Raw genomic sequence first — 21,511 nt, 5'->3', positions numbered from 1 at the left:
ATAAATGTATTCTTTTGGAGTCTTTTTTTTGTTTTGATTTTGGTTTAACTATTTAACTTTTTATTTTATTCAAAATTCATTATATTTAAGATTACTTTAATTTTTTTTAATTTATGTTATATTGTATTTAATTTATATTCTTTTAAATGTCTTTTAACAGCTAGTTTTAAATATGTCTATATATATATAAATTCTAATAAACCTAAAAAAAATTTGCTTTAGAAATACTTTTTAATGAAAAAAAAGTGCTAAAAATTTTGCTTTACAGGTAAAAATAATTTTATAATGAATATGGTAAACTGAGAAACTTAAATAAAATTTTGATCATTTAGTTATCAAAAGAAATATTTGATTAGTGTACTTTAGTATATATTTGTTGATGCAAACTTATCACCTAAGTTTTATTATATATATACTAGATGGATACCCACACTTTGTACGGACTAATATTTATATATTCAACAAATTTTAGTTTTAATATTATTTTTTATTAAATTAGAGAGATTTCAAATTAATATTATAAATTATCTGATTTCAATATTAGCCATCATTGTATTAAATTAGAGAGAGATTCCAAATTAATATTATAAATTATCTGATTTCAATATTAGCCATCATTGTTTTAAATTTTAGTTTTTTTTCATATTTTTACTTGTGGAATGCAGATTTGGATCAAAATCTTCTCCTCAAGTAATACTCTATATTTCATTAGAAAAAATGAATTTTAAATTAAACACTTAATGAATTTGTGGATTAAAATGAATTTCAACAGCATTAAAAGCATTAGAAACTATCACAGCCCATAAAACATCAACAATATTATAATAGCCAACAAACATCATTATTATCAAAAATTTTATTATAAAACTGTAAAAACAATTAAAATGTTATAAAACATTACCTTTGTGTTCTCTCAGATTATATCTATACTATGTTTATTACTTGTCAATTTATTTTTATGCTTTCAAACAAATATTATCTTAGATTTTCATGCTTTCTTATATTTTAATGTTTTAATAAATTTTCATATTATTTACTATTTTTGTTTTAAATGTATTATTTTGATAATATTTTTTTATTTTACAGATTAAAAAATAATTTGAAGTTTGTTACGTATAAATACAAGTTATTTTTAGGGTATATAATTTTTTAATATTCAATTGTATAAAATATTTAGCATAAGTTTACTACTTATAGTTTGCGACATATCTATTTGCAATGATACTTTAATTAATTTATCAGTTATTAAATTAAATGAAATATATAATATAATGCTTAATAGAAATCTACTTTATGTTAGAAATAGTAAATTCTAACTTAGTTGAAGTTTTTATATAAAACTACACTTAAATACTTTAGATTATAACTACTTACCCTAAATATTAGGATAAATATATATATATATATATATATATATATATAAAAGTTTAAAATTCAAAAGTAATTATTTATCAATAAAATTTGTTAATATTAATTTATTGATCAATTATTCAAGATATAATGATAAATAAATATATTAGATAAAGTTTAAAAATAATATTAATAAAATAATGACTCACTAAAAATATAATTTCTTAATATTAAAATATATAAATATTTAGCATATAAATATAAAACAGTTTATATTTTACGACATATATACTTTAAATGATCGTGTTTAAAAAAATATACTTTAAATGATCCTTTAACTAATTCACGTAAATTATATACTAAAAGCTGAATAAAAATATATTTTCTCTTACAAATAGTTGATTCTAATTGAATTGAATGTTTTTATTAAAATACAGGTAAATATGTTACATTATAAATAATTATCTCAAATATCATGATTTTTATATATATTGAAATAAATTTTAAACACTTGGAATACTTATATGCCTTTAAAATCATAAACTAAATATAAGATATATTATTATTAATTAATATCTGTTTATTAATAAATTATCCCAATATATCACGATAAATAAATATATAAAATAAATGTTTAATAGTATTATTAAAAAATATCTCAGCATGTAAAATAATTATCCAGACATCATAATAAATATATTAAATAAATTTATTTATCCAGACATCATAATAATTATCCAGACATTATAATACATATATTAAATGAAGTTAATATTTATTATCGGTAAAATTTGTTAATATTTATTAATTAATTATCCAGACATCATAATAAATATATTAAATAAAATTTTAAATAATAATATTATTAAAACAAAATATTGAATTTGACAAATAAGTAAAAAACCTAAAATCATGGAGAAGCTGACACATAAGCAAATTCACTTCATAAATATATAAGATCATGGAGAAAGTTTATTAAAATAAAGTTTGAAATTTTAAAGTAATTATTACCATTAAGATCATAAGATAAATCTATAATTGATATTATTGGTAAAATTTGTTAATATTTATTAGTTAATTATCCAGACATCATAATAAATATATTAAATAAAGTTAAATAATAATATTATTAAAGCTAAATATTGAATTTGACAAATAAGCAAAACAACCTAAAATCATGGAAAAACTGACACATAAGCAAACTCACTTCATAAATAATAATATAGAATATAGATATAGATATATAAGTTGATGTAAAATATATATTCGTAATTGTATTTAATTTAATTATTGATGATATTTGATTTATTAATTCTTACTATATATAAATAGTTCTGCCAAAACAAATATATTTATAAAAGATAAATTAATAGTGATATATGAGTTAATAGTATTTATTATATTAAAATCCTTATAAAAATATATATTTTTAAGAGAAAATATATATTTTTGTTCAGCTTGTAGTATATAATTGACGTGAATTAGTTAAATGATATATGAATTAATTTAATGTCATATCATCATTTTTTGTTGAAATTTAATGTGGTGATGATAAATATGCAAATAACTTTTTGGGTTTAACTGTAAATATGATTTATGGATTGGTGAAAATGTGATTTTACAGTTTTGATGGAAAATGTGGTTTCTTGACTGATTAAAAAATATGATTTTACTGTTTTGCCAAAAAGTTAGTTTTGTAATTGTTGGAATATGAGATTTAACGACTTTTAGCGGAAAATGTAAGTTTATCTATTAAAAAATACAATTTTATATATTTTTAGCATAGATATGTTTTTGTTTTGATAAAATATGATTTTGGTTTTAAATGAAACTATATTCTCATCTGCGTTTTGAAGTGCAGAATTATTATTTTTCAAAATTAACATTAATGAAATAATAATTTTTTTTTGTTTATATTTGTATACAAGTGTGGTTTTCACATTTGGAGATAAAAACAATTTTGTTCTGTTGCTACACGTTTGTTCACAACAATGTAGTAACTAGTAAGAGACCAAGCACGAGCCGGGTCGTTATGGAGCTCAACGAGTGTCTGTCCTTGGAGATGGCTCGGACTCATGGAAGAGCTAGGGAGATAACTGAGTGCTATACATGACCATGAGCGTTCAGTAACCTCACCACCATTCTCATCTCTTCATGATACAAAAACCTTTACATGGTATCTCGCCAAAGTGAATAATAAGAACAAAGAGAAATAGAATGAAGAGGAACAATGTAAGACCCGATCCCGACCGATTAGGCCGCGGTCGACGCCTCACGTCGTTCGGTCCACTTCCTAATCGAACCTCTTAATTTTTCACTTTTTATCTATAATATCGCCCAGTGGCAAGGGTTAACTTAGATCTTAGCTAAAGACTTTCTTAGTCATTCATAGCTTAGATCCTTTCAACAGATACGCAGCAGATTATTCTCTAATTAACCATTGGTCTAAAACCAATTTAACACTTATTTGGTCGAATCACCTTAGAATTGGTCAGTTTACTCAACTACCAATTAGCTTAAAGGTCAATCATAAACCCAAACCAAGTCAGATGATTTTGAGGTTCCATTCCCCTAAGCCATTCTATCTAGATCTACACAAAAAAATGTTAGATTGTACCTTTGCCACATGCACAAAACTTATCATCTCATCGGTCCTCCATTGACTCGAATTGCTCTTACTTGACTACAGAACCATTGAACTCAGTAATTGAGAGATGCAATCTAAGTCTCACTTTGGAGAATTAGACAAAAAGTGTCTAATATATAAAGAGAAGTCTAACTCTAATTAACACGAGACCTTTTGGGAAGGAGCCAAAAGTAAATCCATGCGGACCAGCTTCTTAGACCCAAAGTGAACAATATCGTACTAATCGGATAATATAGAGTTGGACATGGGCTCACTAAATTCTAACAATTGGTATCAGAGCGGTTTAACGAAGATCTGCAAGAAGACCGAAATACCCTTCGAGTAGGAATGAGACTCTTCAAGGTGGAAGATGAGGTTTGTGGCAGAAACTAGTCAAAATATCATGGAACATGTGATGTTGTGGGAGGATCATCCTTAATTCGCTGGAGGAAAGGACACGAGCTGAATGTGATCCTTAGTTTGAGGGGGAGAATGAGAGATGCAATATAAGTCCCACATTGGAGAATTAGACAAGGAGTATCTAATATATAAATAGAAGTTCAACTCTAATTAATACGAGACCTTTTGGGAATGAGCCAAAAAGTAAATCCATGCGGACCAAAAAGATCATTCTTTATATTGGCTTTAATCCTAGTTAAATGAATCAAAAAGAAACGACGTCGTTTTCTCCTCATAAACCCTAAATTCCCAAATCATAAAATCAGAAGCTCCATTGACGAACAGAGCTCGATTCTCTTCCATTTCTTCGAGTGTCACACGATGAGTTCGGGTTGTGAGGATTCGTCTGTGAATACGATGGGTATTCGTGGTATCCCAGAGCAATGCAGATGTGGTCGAAGAACTGGGATTTACACATCAAAAACGAAGGAAAATCCAGGAAGAACTTTTTTTAGATGCCCAACGTTTCGAAATGTAAGTGTTTAATTGTTTGTGTTTCTGTAACCTTGTTGTGTTCTGAAATGTAAAGCTTCAATGTCTAGGTAGTGAGAAATTGTCTGAACATAGATTGTGTTCATGATTTGTGTCTAGGATCACTTGTACAAATGGGTAGATGAAGCTGTCTACGAAGAGGTTCACGATGCATTGCCTAAAGTTGATTGCTTTGCATCGGATTTGAGGAAGCTCAAAATGGAGATCGACAACCTCAAAAATGTGGAGGAACAGCTGAAAGAAGATGTCAAGAAGGCTAGCACTGAAGTTAAGAAGCTGAATGTGATCATCAAACTGGGTTTTCTAGTGGCATCAGTTTCATGTATTGTGTTCATCATGAGAAAATAAGCACTAGGAATGGTTGTCTTTGAAATGAGTTGTCTTTGAATATGTCTTGTGTTTGATTTGTGTGTTTGTGTAATTCTAATGGTTTCAAGACTCTTTATGTTATGGTTAATGTAAGACTTGTTTACTTCTTGATCATCAACACAACAAAACAGAACAAAATAAGTAAAAGAAAAAGATAACATCACACAACCATCATCATTGTTTAAGAAAACAGCAAAGAGAGAGACAACATCACACAACCATCATCATTGTTTAAGAAAACAGCTAAACAAAAGAAAAAGAAGTACATCATCCATCATACAACAAAACAAAACACATGTAGAGTCTGTAGAACCTCTGCTTGCTTCCAACTGTGGCTCCTGGTATGGTCTCAATGTCCATGGTGGATCCAGGATTGCTCCTGAAGATCTCTGCTTGGTAATCCCAGATTTTATCAAAATGCTCCTCATGGGTCTTCCTCCTTTCTCTCATCAATTTCGTCTTGGCCTTAATGCATGAGTTTTCTTTGACTTCCATCTTATACTCCCTCAAGATCTCCGCCTGTATCTCCTTTGCTGTGATCTTCGGATTCAGCCTTAACCGCTCAGCAAATAAACTTGCAATTGCTGACCTCTTAAGTATCCTTGAGTGCCCTGTCTTCTCACACCTATGGTCATTGACGTATGTCTTTACCATCAATTTCTGCTTCCTCCTATCATAAGAACAGTACACCATCCAAGGACATGGAGACTCATCGTCTCTCATCTCAGCAGCACATTTTGCACCCATCTTCAAGCTACTGGATCGGCAGAATTTGATGTTGTATCTGGTTTTGAGGGTATACCTGAGACAAGTATGTTTGAAGTCCTCAGCATCTGAAAATACTTTGCCAAGCAGAAGTAGCTCCTCTGGATCAGTGTCTGCTCTGTAAGCTTCCGCAGGTATCATCTCCTCTTCATTCTCATCATCTGAAGACATCGGATCAGGGATTTTATCTTCATCCCAAGCATAATCATCCCCTTCGTCTTCATCAACCTCACAGTCATCATTTCTTGCTTTCTCACCAAAATGAAGACCCAAATCTCTGCAGTTTTCTTCTTCGATGCCAGCAATACAATCATCTTCTTCTACATCAAGCCTACCATCTTCTAATGCTAACCTACCATCTTCTAATGCTAGCGTACCATCATCACCTATATCTCCAAATTCCTCTTCTTCACTTCGAGGATTCAGCTCTTTTGTCTCCTTCTGTGGACATTCTTTTCTGTCATCAACATCATCAACATCATCATCTCTCGTCTTCGAGTTTCGAGTTGACCCACCAGTAACCTTCTGCTTCTTCATTTGTCTAGGAGACGGAGTAGAACCACCATATGGTGTCCCACGCCTTGTAACCTTCTCTGGAGATGCCACAGGCGACCCATATGGTGTCCCACGCCTCGTAACCTTCTCTGGAGATGCCACCATCGTCTTCGCTTCAACTCTTTTACTCTTCCTCGATCTCCCCGGCGATGACTGACTCACAGAGGCACCGCGTTTTCCACCTTCCTTCGCTGATTTCTTTGGTTCAGAGACACTCCCTTCACCCTTCTTCGACGGCTGAACCACTTCTTCACTCTCATTCTTCTTCGACTGAACCGCTTCTTCGCTCCCGTACTCGAAATTCCTCATCCCTCCAAAGATCGTTACCGTTTTTCCGTTCCTTGTGAACTTCGTCCTTGCCATCCACAAGAAATCCCCAAATCGATTTGGGTTCTGAGAAATTAGGGTTACGCGTTTTGTTTTAATTGAGTCATCCACATCTTTTGAACAATAAAAATAAACATGTAGAGTAATCTTCCGAGAAGTCCACTAGCTTAGTGGCAAATAACCCCTTTCCAGAAACACGAGTGCCTGAGTTTGAATCCCACAACCAACATCCTTTTAATTAAATAAAACGACGTCGTTTTGGGTTTTCGTCTTAAACAAAACATCCAGATCGTTTAATCAATAAAGAAAAATAAGTAGAGTAATATTTCGAAAAGTCCACCAGCTCAGTGGCAAAAACATCTACCTAGAACCCCGAGTGCATGGGTTCGAGCCCAACCAAAAACCATTTTCATTAAGTTAAACGACGTCGTTTTGAGATTTTGTGTTAACAAAGATCTTGATGAAAACGACGTCATTTCGTTAAACGGCAATAATTAATGGTGAGTTAACATTGTCTTAACTTTCTGTTAACGGTGTGTTAATCTGGAAAGTCAATCGTAATTTTTTTAATATACTGAAAAAGTCAATGATAGTTCAGTGTTTTTTTTGGCCAGGCTCGAGTACAGTTTTGTTTTGGCAATTCCTTCAAAGTTTAGTGTTTTTTTGGCCGATTTCTCCAATAGAAACGACAATCTGTAGAAACCGGTAAAGACAACGGCGAAGTGGAAGGGTCACACGTTTCCACGACCATTCTATTTGGAATAAGAACTGGGCTGATTTAAAAATGTGTCACAATCAAATATTATCAGCCCATATGACGTGGCCATTTTGAAGATCATAATTGGACGATTTTTTTTAACGACGTGGACACTCTACCTGCTCTAGTTCAAGAGTTTTTAGTATAGTTTTGATTTTGATTTTGATATCCCATAATTTACTCGCCTTTTAGACAAAGTCGTGAAAGTCTTTTAAGCCACGGCCCACATGGGAAACAAACTCAACTCACCACACGCCTCGGCTTTCGCAAGCATCGCTTCGCTTTTTACGTCATCTTTTTTCTGGGTAAGGAGCCACCAGAACTAAGCACAAGGATCTTGTAACAGTCGATGATGGCGTAAAACTAAATAATGAATTAACTTTGCCACGTTAACATGCAAAACAAAATATCTCCGTCGCCGGGTCTCGAACAAAACAAAATATCTCCGTCGCCGGGACCCGAACCCGGGTCTCTCGGGTGAGAGCCGAGTATCCTAACCAGCTAGACTACGACGGATTTTGTAAGAATCGTTCTATAATATATAAATAAGTATTTAGTTTTGGCCAAGCTGCTTTTGAAAGTTAAATGTCATATCTTTATTGTTTTGCAGATCACTAGTTTTATAAAGTCCTTACATATATAAACACCAGAGAATGAGATACATTATTAAAAAGAGAATTTCGTGTAAAGCTCTAGAGAACAAACGAATAATGATGTTTTCTTACTTCACCATTGTCCCTAAGCCCTAAAGAACAATATAACTCCTGCAAGAATCAGTATCTGTGTCCGGCCAAATTTCCAAGAAGATCACATGTACACAAGAGTACTAGTCATGGCCCTAAGACTATGTATCACCTTGTAGTTTTGGTGCTCTGCTAAATGGTAATGTGCAAATTCCATCAGCACGCAAAGGGATGACTGCAAACTCCCCCATTAGGATTCTTCTTGTCACAATCCAAATTTCTTTCAAGGCTGATATACCATTTCTATCCACCAATCTCCATTCCATTCACTCTCCCTGCAGAGACCAAGTTACAAAGGTACTGAGCATTTGCTGGTCCGGTGCTGTGAACCATCCTAAAGAAAGCACTTGTATCTCTTGACAGCAGTTCTTGTGGACTATCATACTCCAAAACCTGAAAGTTTTTGACATTGATTTAAGTAAGTATCAGAAAGAATGTCGCTACTCTTGTACAATAATCCTGGCATTACCTGACCAGAACTAAGCACAAGGATCTTGTCACAGTCGATGATGGTATTCAATCTGTGAGCGATCACAAGCATTGTGCAAGACTTGAATTCCTCACGGATGGTCTTTTGTATTAGAGAATCTGTTCTGACATCAACAGATGCTGTTGCTTCATCTAGAACAAGGATCTTAGATCTTCTTAACAATGCACGCGCTAGACTCAGTAGTTGCCTTTGCCCCACGCTGAAATTCTCACCTCCTTCAGAGACCTTCAAAGACTCAAAGTGAGTAAAACTTTGATCACAAATATATATGTATTTAAAAATGAACCACACCTCTGCATCTAGGCCAAAAGGATTCCTGGCGATGACATCTTTTATATGCGCCCTTTGTAGAGCCTCCCAGAGGTCAGAATCATTGTGCTCACTAAATGGGTCAATGTTGAATCTCACCGTCCCTAAAAAGAAGAAATAATTCTCACAAAGAAACAACAGAATGCAACAGGAACATACTTAAAATGTTGTCTTAAACTACACACTGACCTGAGAAAAGAACTGGCGACTGGGGTATGATACTTAGAACCCTGCGCAAATCCATCAGTCCGAACTTAGCAACATCATAATCATCAATCATGATCCTTCCCTTTTCCACTTCCACAATCCTAAACAATGCATTCAACATGGAAGACTTCCCTGCACCAGTTCTTCCGACCACTCCCACTTTCTCACTGGGAGAAACAGAAAAGGACAGTCCATGGAGCACTGGAGGAAGCCCTGTTCTATAACGAAGGTAAACATCTTCAAACTTAATCGATCCTCTTGAAGGCCAGCCAGACACTGGACGACTGTTTTCTATTACATCTGCAGCTTCAGAAGGAAGATCGATGTAGTTACCAACACGCTCAACGGAATTCAAACTGTTCTCTGCTCTGCTAGCTTGCCTTAGAACACCGCTTAACAGAGAAGTGATATTCAGAGTGTAGCTGAGAAGGAGACCCATCGTAGATGCAAAACCAGCTTGGTTCTCTGCATTCCCATTTCTCAGAACCGCAAAAGTTGCAGTTAACCAAATCATGACACCACCAAGAGTTTCCAATCTTATAGTGAGCCAACGGTTTGAGCTAGTGTTTGCAAGAGTGAACCTTATGTTGTTGTCCATGGATTTTCCATTAATCTTGGCCATCCTCTCATAGGCTTTATATGCTCGGATGCTTGACAAACCATTCAAAGCTTCTCCAAACTGAGCGTAAATAGGTGACCTTGTGACCGAATCTAAACGTTTCACTTCACGGGATGTGTTCTACAAATCACAAAGCTAATATCAAATCCCAAGAGAAAAAGCACATATTAAAAAATCAAGTAGAAAATTACCTGATAGTAGAGATATGCTGCATAAAAGAGTATCAGGAGCGGCATTATAGCCCACAATGAAATCGTACTGACTGTACCTATAAGAGCAAAGGTCGAGAGGAGTTGCCACAGCTGGTTCATGAACATATTCATTAGGTTGGCGACATTTCTATCTATATCACCAATATCCTTAGAAAACCTGTTGATTACACGCCCAGTTGGGTTTGTGTGGAAAAAGAGCATAGGAGCTCGCATTATAGAATTCAGCATTGCGTCATGGAGTTTCTTGGCGGCACGTAAACTTGATGTGATCAGCCAAAACGAGTTGGTAAACGTCACAGCAACCTATATCAATGATCATAATAACACATATTAATTTAATAAAAAAAGACAGTATTAATTTATATATTTCACTCATTTTTTCAGAAACAAACCTGACCAAAGCCGAGAAAAGCATACACGATAATGTAGAAACCGGGACTATAACTCTTTGAAGTGCTTTGATCGGTCCAGAAACTTAGCCATGTGCTACTTGAAACCCGGAGAACCTCAGTTGTTAAATAGCATGCAAAGAGGATCATAACCACCCATAAGCCGCCTACTGCCTTTTTATATCTCATCAGAACGTTCCAACTAACGATGCCAGTTTCCCGTTCTTCTTGCTTTACAAGCACCGATCTTCCTCGTTTTCCCTGCTTGGTACTGCCAACATTTCTTTCACTTACATCAACCGTGAGAGTAGGACTCAGCTTCGAGCTTTTCTGATCATTTTTATTCGTATCTTGGGTTGCATCCATTTTCCCAGCATTCTCCATTAGTTTCTGGAACAAAGTCCCATTTTTTGACAACTCTTCAAAGGTTCCTTCCTCTTTGATCATTCCCTCCGAGACTAAAATAATTCTATCCATCAAAGGAAGAAAATGTAGCTGATTTGTGACAAGCACCCTCGTTTTCCCCTTCAGCTCATCTTTCATGCAGCTATCGAAGACCTGTTATTGAGAAATCATACACGCTGTAACAACAAAATGGCTGAACACTCATTGATTATTGATGCTATATATATGTCAGCTTTAAGAGTAATCAATATGATTTGTGTCAGCCCTATAAGAGGAGATCATCTACGTAACGGATCAACCTCAAAAAATCAATACCTGCTGTGCAACATGAGCATCTAAAGCACTCAAAGGATCATCGAATATGTAAACATCTGAGCTGGAGTAGACTGCCCTAGCCATTGAAACTCTCTGCTTTTGCCCTCCACTAATATTCACCCCCCGTTCTCCAATCTCTGTATGATCACGGCCCTGAATAAATCAATTCAAGAATTTACTACTAAAAAATGGCATATCAAGTAAATGTAACTGGATTGTGTTTGAGTAAGCCTTTCACTCCACCAACCGGAAGCAAATCAAGATCGTGTTGTAAGGCAGTAGCATCAATAGCCCTCCGATATCTTTCAGCTTCAAAACCCGACCCAAATAATATGTTATCACGCACCTGCAGCAATACATAAGACCAAATGAAAATAAAGAACCTGAAAGCTAAACTATAGTTTTTTTTTTGGCTGTGAGAAGTAAATGTGACTCACAGTGGCATTGAAGATCCATGAGACTTGAGGAGCATAAGCTACTGAGCCTCTAATAATAACGCTTGAGGTTTCTGTACGAGATAGCTCTCCTAGCATTGCCGAAACAAGTGATGTCTTACCTTCTCCGGTCCCACCTACAATGGCAACCAAGCTTCCGACTGGAATCTCCAAATTAATATTGGATAATGTGGGTTTCGTTGCCTGGAGAACATTTGAGCACAACAAACAACCATGAGTATCGTAGAATCTAAAGTTGCAACCCAACATTTTTAGAGGATTCACCTTTGAGTCCCATGAAAAATATCCATTCTTAATGGAAATGGCTGGAGCTCCTGGTTGAAGAGGTGGGTTTTCTGCTAGAATTCTCTCTTCACTTAGAAGTAGTTCCTCAATGCGTTGCAGTGAAACGTTTGCGTTAACAACCTAAGTGGAGAAGACAACTAAATAAGATGGGATCAAAATCAAGAATCAATTCATTTTACTGAGGAGATGACTGTTAAAATAACCTGACTTAGAAGATTTGGTAGCATGTTGAGAGGAAATCTTAGAACTGCGAATAGAGAAAGAGATGTGAATGCCCTTGCTGGTGTCAAGTCGCCTCCAAGCAGAACGAAAACCCCGAATGAAACCACAGTCACAACTACTGGGATGCTGTTCAGTATAAAACTGTTAAACTGCAAGATGAAAAACATCAAGGGAAGAAATGTTAATACTGGAAGACATATATATTGGTTCTGCATCTATGTAAAATGAGTTAACTCGAACCAATCCTACTAAAATGGTCTAAGTTGCATCAATTGCAGACGAGACAAATGCATCCTATTAACTACAGGTAATACAAAATCAAAGATAAGTAGCCATACAGCTGATAGTAACTGCGCTTTACGAAACCATGAGAGCTCTTCATTTCTAATCCCTTGAATCCGTGACTCAAAGCTCTTCTCCCATGCATAACATCTAAAAAGGGTTGGAAAGGCCAAAAATAGTAAAACAACTGCTTTAAGAATGTTAAGAAAAGATGAAAAATAAATAATTAGGAGTACCAATCATACTTTACAGTATCCATGGCTGCTAAAATCTCGTTCATGATACCAACTCTTTTGTCAGTCCACTGGAGCCCTTCTTTAGTCAGTTTCCGCATTTTGCTAATAATCAGAGTCTGTTTATCACAACACAGAACTGTATGAGTTTATGTGCACTTACCACAACTTGTATAATTCTAAAGAAGCTTTAATACCTGGAGAGGAATTAGGAGAAACAGAATCAATGAACCAAAAAGCGAAGCAACTCCTAGTTGTTGGTAGAGAAGAATCATGGACACAATGATGCGAAAAGGAGCTGACCATAAGCCATGGAGCTGTTGTGATATTTGCTGAAAATAAAGAGACAAATCATTACTTGTGTAAAAGTAGAAAGGATCAAAAAGAGAAGAATGATTGAACACATAAGTATACCTGAAGTGCATTAGCATCTGTAGTTATCATGTTTGTGACCTTCCCAGATGAAAAATTCTTGCGAGCCTCATGAGTTAGTCTTAAAGATTTGTGGAATATAGCTGCAACCTAGGAGAAAAATATCATAATTAGTTGGAGATTAAACATGACTAACATTATCATACAACTGTGACAGAGATGGAAGTTTCACAAACTTTACCAAAGTTGATCTCAAACGAAATCCCACACGCCAAACATTCTGATAGTACTGAGCCTCACAGAGAACTCCAAGTGTCTGAAAATCAATATCAACAGAATAGCTTTTCAGAGGTTTCAACACGAAAAAAAAAATTAAATGTGAGAGCTAAAATGGTGATACTTACCACCCCAACGAAAATTAAGAAGGCATAGACATAGCCAACCCAAGATGGATCACCTTCTTGCATTGACTACATAAAATGATCAAAGCTTCAGTAAGTCGAAGAAGCACAGGGGTATTAGGAATATTTTCACCATATTAAATAGATCTCATCAATCATGTATGATAAATATATGTCACAGCTTTTTTTCTCAAGATTGAAAATCAATAGAAGATATGTGTTGACCGTAGAGAAGGTGTGAAATATAAAACATCATGTAGAAGCACAAGCCAGAAACAAACTAGCAATATTATTGTTTTAGTAAGGGCTAAGAAGAAGCAAAGCTTACCCGTAATAGGTGGCTCAGTACAACAGGTCCAACAAATTGGGAAAGGTCATTTCCAATCTATAACACGCCAAAACATTATGTATAAAATGCTTAAGGGTTCTCAAATACAGAAATGAATATTGCAGTGTATGCATGGGTAAGTAACAGTCAATAGAGACATTTTGGGATCTATAATAGCCAACCGAGAGGCAGAATATGAGTTAAACTTTTTAAGCAACCATCATTTGAAAGCACTGAAATTAAACCAAAAGATATCTACCTTAAAGATACCACCCAACCAGAACCTACAAAGAGAGTACACAAGAAACTTAATGCGTGGCTGAAAAGAAAACTGAAGTGTCATCAAAATGGTTTTTAGAAAAGTCATCAGCCTTTACCTTCCACCAAGGCTACTATTCAGTGCTCGGAGAAGCCACGGCTTGCGTCTCTGCGATTCTTCTATCCAGCATCTTTGGAATCTATCAGATAATTCATCAAATAAATAAGAATGTTCTTGATTCTAAACAAAGCTTGCTACCATGAGAAAAGAGAGAGAGTTAATGCAGAAAAAGACACAAAGTTTATGTACCTTGTGAAGAGAGTTTCTGTTTGATCCCATTTGTCTAATTGCCAAACATCCTTTTCAGTAATGGGTTTTCTGTAGCCTAACTGCATAAGCGGCGTGATCCAACCAAAGTATATTCCTAAGAAAACAATATCAAGATCAATGGAACTAATTGTATCTTTCTTGGCTATTATATATGTGCCAAAACAAAACCTTTGTTTAACGATTCAGTGGCAACCTACTGGAAAATATGCTGGCATGTCGCTCGGGACATATGTTCTCTCCCCCGCGAAGTGCATCATATTCAATGTTGTCTAACGGTTCTCTGTTTAGAATTTGGTAGTCCGGATAAGGATCCAGTTCGGGAATGTAAACTAGTAGAAGAATCCCAAAAAGAGCCTGCAACAGAAAACACCAACTAAGCATTTGATTGCCTCAGGGACAGTCTCAGAAAGCTAGCTATTTAGAACTTAGCTTATATCTTTTCAGTTTGAAGATGTTTTTATAAAGACTGAAGCTTTTTTAGATGTAAGTTCTCAGAACAATGAATTGCAAGCTTATACAGAAGGACCATGTTTCTAACAAACCTGAGAACATCTTGAACTGATAAAGAGATGTAGGGCAGTTCTGCAATAGCAAAAATAAAGGAAAACTCATTATGACATTCAGGGTTGAAGTTACCAAAGCTCAAACAAAGTTTTGTTAACTTTTTAACCTGTTGATTGAGTTGTTGAGAGGCAAGACAAGGTCGAGTAGCACAGCATCAGCAACCAAAACATAAACAAGACCAAATCTCACGTACCATCGGAACTCTTTGACATATTGTTTGGTTTCCAGCCCAATCAAAACAAGCATGGAGAACCAAGCAAATGCCTCAACAGTTAAAGATGCAACCTGCCATAGTATATAAACTTTATTATTTCTGATCTTGAACTCTCATATCAACAATAAGGGCATATAAGTAAAAGAATCAGAGTTGGTTATTAGAAACTACCTCAAAGGGAGGAAGATCGGTGTCCTTATCCATGTCAAAGAGTGAAATCCTCATGACCAATCTCAGAACCGGCTCAACAAAACAGTAACAGGCTAATATCCCTAGCACACAGTTATAGCACTTGCTCCTCAAAACATATATCTGAGATTTGGTATTGCGGAAGATGATCCATATCCGGTAGGAACACAAAGCAAGAAGAACAAAGTGAGAAAGAAGCATGACGAGTGAGTCAATAGCGCATGGCGTGTAGGAGCCCAACGCAGCATCAGCCGCTTTTTCCCAAAACCCGTCTGCGACTGGCTTGCAGTACCACCAAGTCAAGGCATCGAAGAAACCCATTTTCTTTAACTGGAAAACAAGAAAAGGCATTTACTTTACAACACAACAGTAACTATAAGCGGAAAGAAGCAAAAAGTAGCTAGTAGAATAACAAAGGAGGAGCAGACTTTTGATAATCCAGTCTCAACTTAGAAAAGCATATATCAACCAAGAAGAAGAAGAAGAAGAAGAAGAAGAAGAAGAAGAAAAGCATTACCCTTTTGATTCGTGATAGTTCCAAATTTGGAGGTTTGTCAATAAAACTATGTAATGCCTAAATGAAAGTGGGAGACTTTTGAGTAGAAGACAACTCGACGAGCACTAGTGGGAGTCGAAGTCGAAGCAGTCACTCACTGTTTGGGTTTTTCACAAAATCATAATCACTCCCAAAAAAAGAAAAGATTCTTTTATTAGTAGATAAGAAGAATCGCAAATTCCGATCACATATGTTATATGTATTCACGTGACTCAAAATTTTAAACCATTGTTTATGCTACGTTACCATTGACTCGTGGCTTTCATGTTTGTTGGGGGATGGATGACAAGAGATTATCAAACAGATGTAATTAAAGACTAATTCTGATTTTTAATTTATTTGTTTTTCTTTGTAAGAAACTGAATTCATTTTCATTTTGTTCCAATCAGAAATGAATAAAATTGAAGTTGTTGTTTGTTTTATTTGGCATTATAAAAAATAATAAATACTGGGAACGAAAACTAGTTTCATCGTCACGGCTTACGTGTGAGTGAGTCAACCCAATCAAATTATTTTTGGCTTCGTCTGTATGTTTGTTAGTTTATTATGACTTTTATGTTATGTTTGTGGAGATTGGATCAAGTAAGCCATAAACTTCAATACCAATTCAGAATATCATCTCCTCAGCAACCAAACACTCTCTGTTTGCCCCCACTAAAGTTCATCAATCCGCAATGTGAGTCACTTATTTTTCTGTGTCACAAGAAACACAAAGAAGTTTTGAGAAGGAACACAAAGAAGTTCATCAAGCTGACAATCTTTACGTATAGCAAACATTGCGTAGATTGACAAAAGCATCTTCTGAACACTCTGTCTAAATGAAGACTTGTAACTTTTCTTGTTGGGACTTGTGTATGTATTCTTGTTTCGTTGTTTTTGGGTTTGTCTATTGCTCTGAGAACCCCCAATATTAGGAAACAATGCTCAAGAAGACTCACGTTTTTAAGTTAATCAAATATCAAAGATTGGATCAAAAATATTCCTAAAAGCTTTTCTTCCGAACGGTAGGATTTATACATGATGATGATGATTCTTAAGAAAGGCAATAGTGTCGACGTGGTGAGGTGCGACACGGACATAACATTCATACCCGTTTCGGAATCCATAAGAGCGTTGAAACTCTTCATTGTCACCAATTCCAAGGAGCCTAACTCTTCTGACACTGTTTGTACTGACATTGTAGTAGAATATGTAGAAGGGTTGGACCTTGAGTGTATTAACCACGCTTGTGACAATAATGATCTCACCGGCTTGATTGGTGCCTTGGAAAGACATTCTGCGGCAAGAAACAGACTCCCAGGCAGAGGAGGGAAACAAACATGTTTGGTTAGACCATTCATGTGTATGGGCGTCTTCTAGTATCCATAAATCAAAGGGAATGGAGCGATGAGCATCAGGTGGATGCACAAAAATAGAAGCTAGCTTCCCATTGTAATTCTATAAATATGGCATCCTTTCCACATAACACGACAGCACTAGGTGCTTGGATAAAACTTAGTTTCTCAGATCGAACATCAAAACACATCACAGCCGGACTCTTATTCTCTAAATCAGTAGTGGAGTTGTACTTATAACCGCCATAGTAGATAACACCATTGATACATACTCCCACTGATACAGGTATATAAGGAACAGGGGTACCTTCAATGTCTCTCCAACAACCTCCTCGTACTCCAAGTGTTAACACCTTGTGAAGTAGATGAGGACGAGCAGAAGAAGGATGTCTCAAATGCACAGATAATGCTTTGTGTTGGCCACCAATGGGATCGTACCCCACGAATTGGGTGGTCTTGGGCAAATTAAAGACTTGCTCCGTGCTAGGGTTACAAACCATCAAACCATGATCAATGTAAAAACTGAGAAACCCATGGAGAGAAGCGCAATACCCTTGGCTGGCTCGCAATCCCACTGGTAATGCCATCTCGAACCTGGGTACCAAAGAAGTAGAAGAAGAAGAAGAAGACCCCTCTGGATACGAGAAGACGAAGGTAAGCTTCTCTTCAGGCTTGCCGAATGCGTTGTTGCTAAAAGAGACTATAAACCGTGGTGCTTGTGTTGAGGAGACAGCGAAGAAGGAATCCACCAACTCTTGGCTTCGGATGAAGGAACACCACATCTTCGATACGCATCGGACCTTCCTCATAAGCGACTTGGCAGGCACTCTACTCATTACAGCCATCTTAAGATCATAATGCAGCGAATCTAACTTACTTGCCCTTGTGTCCTCCTTAGATTCCAGGAGTTTTCTCGCAGGCAATCTCGTCACTGTCGCTTTCTTTAGATCAATTGGGATCCCATCTCCCATGCTGCACAACCTCTCCTCCTCATCCCGCTTGCGTTTCATCGCGCCTCCTCCCAATTCGACTTGATTTTGATTGTCGTCGCTTCTCCTCTCTCGTCTCTCCTCTCTCTCTCTCTTTTTCCCTTTTTTTTCCTTTTCCTTTTTTCCGTTTTCTTTAGGCTTCTTTTTTTTATTATAAAATTTATAATAAAAATTGGATAAATGGCATATATATATATACTTCTCGATTTTGATTGCAGTGATTAAAAAAATGGAAAATCTTATATATTAAAACAGAAATCACCATTTCATTTTATGTCTGATTTTTTTAATTTGGATCAATTTTATAAGATTTATAGGAAAAATTAATCTGGATTAATTTTAATTTGGATCAAGTTTATAAGATTCATAGAAAAAAATAATTTTGAAATCACTTCAAATCTTCTTAAACTATATTTTCAAAATTAGTTATTTGAAAATTTAATAATCATCAAATATAACTAAAAATCTAATTTATTTTTAATCTATAAACAAAAATTTAAAATTCTGTAAAATACTTTTATCCGTATCCAAAAATTTGTTTTATCTATTATGTAGGTCTAACTTAATTTAATTTTCACATGTATTACTAATTTATAAATTTAAAAAAGTAAATTAAAAATACTAATTTATAAATCACACAAACATTATTATAAAATTAGATAATATATAACATCTAATTTTATTAAATTATTGATAAATTTTATTATATAATCTACAACATTTTAATATTTAAGAATATTATTATGCTTCAGTATATGCTTGGTTATTGTTTAAAATGAAAAATTAAAAATTTCTCATACTTTATTTATTTTTTATAATCATAATTTATCAAATTAACATAATTAAATGTTGAACTAAATATGATAAAACTAAATTAAAATTATATATTTTATTTTTATAAATAGAAATATTTATATTAAATAATATAATATGTTGGCAAACGGGCTAACATACTATATAATACATGTATACAAATTAATATTTCTTAAATTTATATATATATACAAAAATTAAAATCCCGTTCGCTTTATACCACCAAATCCGGTTATCTCTCTTGATTCCTCCTCTTTAGAGGTATCAAAATGATAAACCAACTCAAACCAACTTATATCCATATGAACCATTTAATTAATAGTTTATGGATAAACCTAATCCATTTGGTTAATGGTTTGGATAAATCCATAATTCATTTAAATTAATGAATCAATGATTTTAATAAATTGACTCGATATTAAATATTATAAATCAATTAAAATAAGTAACTAATTATGTAAATCTTCTTAATAAAAGATATCATTACCACCGTCTAAAATATGATTACGCAAATTTAGAAGAAAAAAAATAAAACTAATCGAGAATGGATGATTTCACTTTGTCTCCATATTCTTAATTCTTATGAACTAAAAACAACATCTATTTCACTTTGTCTCCATATTCATCCAAAAAACTCAAGCTTTTGATTCTAAATTTTTTATGGTTGATAGAGTTATTCAAGCTTACGATTCTTGTTGGGTTACTTTCGTTTGAGGTTCTGTGTGGTTGGAGAAGACTTATGTGTGCTAAAGAAGTCATCTTACTGATTTTAAGGTGTAAAATTGAATTTTTTTCCAGATATGTTTGCCTAGAAGACTTATCCGAGACAACTTACTTGTAAGTCATCTAGAATAAACATGTTAGTTTTGCATTGGACTGAATTGTGTCAGAAATTTGATTTTTCCTAGACGACTTACTTGTAAGTTCTCTCTAAGAACACATTTAAAAGTCAACTAGATTTTGACCCGCGCTTTTGAAGCGCGGGATATTTTACGATGAAAAGTTTCACTAATAATTTAACAAATATTTTGGTAATTTTTTAAGAGTGTGTATTTAAAATATTTTTCATTTAAATCAGTATTTTTAAATTCAACCCGATTGTGATTATACCGGTTAATCCGAAAATCTAACAATTCAATTTTGTGTTTTTAAAATATTCATATTAAAAAATCACTAAAACCCGAGACTAACCGATTGAACTGATGGATGACCGATATGTAATCTAATTGGATTTAAATTTTAATAGTTTCATAATTTGTAATCTTATAATCGAAATTTTAAAAAGTTCACTATTTTACAATTTATGAAATTATGACGTTTCTACAAAATTTTAAAGAGAAAATGATAGATATAAAATAAATAAGATTAATTATTGTATTATTTGGAAACATTGATGGTAGTATAAAAATATATTGTTTGAAAACATTGATAGTAGTATATAGAAATAAGTATATGGTTTGGAAACACTGATAGTAGTATAAAGAAATAAGTATATTGTTTGAAAATATGGATAGTAGTATAAAGAAAGGAACATTAGTGATTAAATGTATGTTTAACTATAAAGTATAAAGATGTATTTAATTTAAAAACTTACAAAATAAATGTTAGGTCCAACAGAATGTTTCTGTTTTAATAAGATAGATTGTAAAAATGATCTGCCGGACAACTTACTTGGACGTCATCTGCGTCAATGTTTAGTAAATTTTCATTTTCTCTAAAACTATAAAGACTTTTAACATTTTCCTATTAATTCATATATATTAATCAATACTGGGTATTGAATGAAATTTATAACATAATTGGTGATATTTATGAGATTACAACAGTTATGTTAATCAAAGTTTCTAGCTGATCCGAGAAGACTTACGTGGAAGTCTTCTATGTTAGTTTTTAAGTCTTCCACACTAGTTTTTAAGTTTTCTACGCTAGTTTTTAAATAACTTGTATTTGTAAGAGTGTTAAATAACTTCAAGATATGTAAAATTTAAATTTTCAAAATATGTTTTCTCCCTTAGCTTTATTAAATTTGACTAAGTTTTTAAACACAAACTTGTAAAAAATGTGATATGATTTGACTAGTTACTATTCTTTGTTTCCATCTCTTAAGAGTTGGAAGAAGGGTTAAAATACTTCTTAAAATGTTGTATCAATATAAAGCTACCAACAGTCTTGTTTATTAAGATGAGAAGAAGGCCATTGAAGATTATTATTGCATATGGGAGATCCAAAGATAAGAGAAAAGCTATTGAAGCCAATTATTTCATTCATTTGTAAATGTGTAAACACATTGTTAGCA

General features: G+C 34.0%; 3 protein-coding genes and 1 non-coding gene across 6 annotated transcripts; 1 reads left to right on the top strand and 3 right to left on the bottom strand.

Annotated features, from left to right (window-relative positions):
- The first annotated feature begins 3,472 nt into the window (after positions 1 to 3,472).
- On the top strand, positions 3,473 to 5,399 carry LOC108862314 (uncharacterized protein At1g43920, Chloroplastic-like). The gene is made up of 2 exons (XM_018636406.2): positions 3,473 to 4,909; positions 5,027 to 5,399. Exons 1-2 carry the CDS (start codon positions 4,757 to 4,759, stop codon positions 5,273 to 5,275), a joined length of 402 nt encoding a protein of 133 aa, XP_018491908.1. The 5' UTR covers positions 3,473 to 4,756; the 3' UTR covers positions 5,276 to 5,399.
- A 2,744-nt stretch (positions 5,400 to 8,143) lies between these two features.
- Positions 8,144 to 8,216, bottom strand: TRNAE-CUC (transfer RNA glutamic acid (anticodon CUC)). Its single transcript has one exon. It is a non-coding gene; the product is annotated as a tRNA-Glu (tRNA).
- A 126-nt stretch (positions 8,217 to 8,342) lies between these two features.
- Positions 8,343 to 15,948, bottom strand: LOC108862313 (ABC transporter C family member 12). 3 transcript variants are annotated; one of them, XM_018636402.2, is made up of 25 exons: positions 15,506 to 15,948; positions 15,227 to 15,405; positions 15,099 to 15,138; positions 14,754 to 14,910; positions 14,536 to 14,650; positions 14,345 to 14,425; positions 14,227 to 14,251; positions 13,968 to 14,024; positions 13,643 to 13,708; positions 13,480 to 13,554; positions 13,281 to 13,388; positions 13,064 to 13,198; positions 12,879 to 12,985; positions 12,690 to 12,783; positions 12,333 to 12,500; positions 12,109 to 12,249; positions 11,827 to 12,027; positions 11,637 to 11,735; positions 11,390 to 11,542; positions 10,673 to 11,227; positions 10,260 to 10,583; positions 9,432 to 10,188; positions 9,225 to 9,346; positions 8,913 to 9,158; positions 8,343 to 8,836 (listed from the first exon to the last, which is right to left on the bottom strand). In XM_018636402.2, exons 1-25 carry the CDS (start codon positions 15,872 to 15,874, stop codon positions 8,687 to 8,689), a joined length of 4,524 nt encoding a protein of 1,507 aa, XP_018491904.2. In that variant the 5' UTR covers positions 15,875 to 15,948; the 3' UTR covers positions 8,343 to 8,686. The 3 variants fall into 3 exon arrangements, with proteins under 3 accessions (XP_018491904.2, XP_018491906.1, XP_018491907.1); XM_018636404.2 differs by lacking the exons at positions 15,227 to 15,405; positions 15,506 to 15,948 and having other exon boundaries at positions 14,750 to 14,910; positions 15,099 to 15,142; XM_018636405.2 differs by lacking the exons at positions 15,099 to 15,138; positions 15,227 to 15,405; positions 15,506 to 15,948 and having other exon boundaries at positions 14,725 to 14,861.
- A 1,054-nt stretch (positions 15,949 to 17,002) lies between these two features.
- LOC108860033 (putative F-box protein At1g32660) lies at positions 17,003 to 18,534 on the bottom strand. Its single transcript, XM_018633936.2, is given in 2 exon segments — positions 17,003 to 17,513; positions 17,515 to 18,534. Coding segments are annotated over 2 exon segments (1,332 nt in total). The 5' UTR covers positions 18,424 to 18,534; the 3' UTR covers positions 17,003 to 17,090.
- Positions 18,535 to 21,511: the final 2,977 nt, after the last annotated feature.

The sequence above is a fragment of the Raphanus sativus genome, chromosome 5, assembly GCF_000801105.2.
Source record: "Raphanus sativus cultivar WK10039 chromosome 5, ASM80110v3, whole genome shotgun sequence".
In the NCBI taxonomy this organism is placed as follows: domain Eukaryota; kingdom Viridiplantae; phylum Streptophyta; class Magnoliopsida; order Brassicales; family Brassicaceae; genus Raphanus; species Raphanus sativus.
The sequence above is the reverse complement of the archived record's forward strand: the minus strand, read 5'-3'. Positions and strand labels throughout refer to the sequence as shown.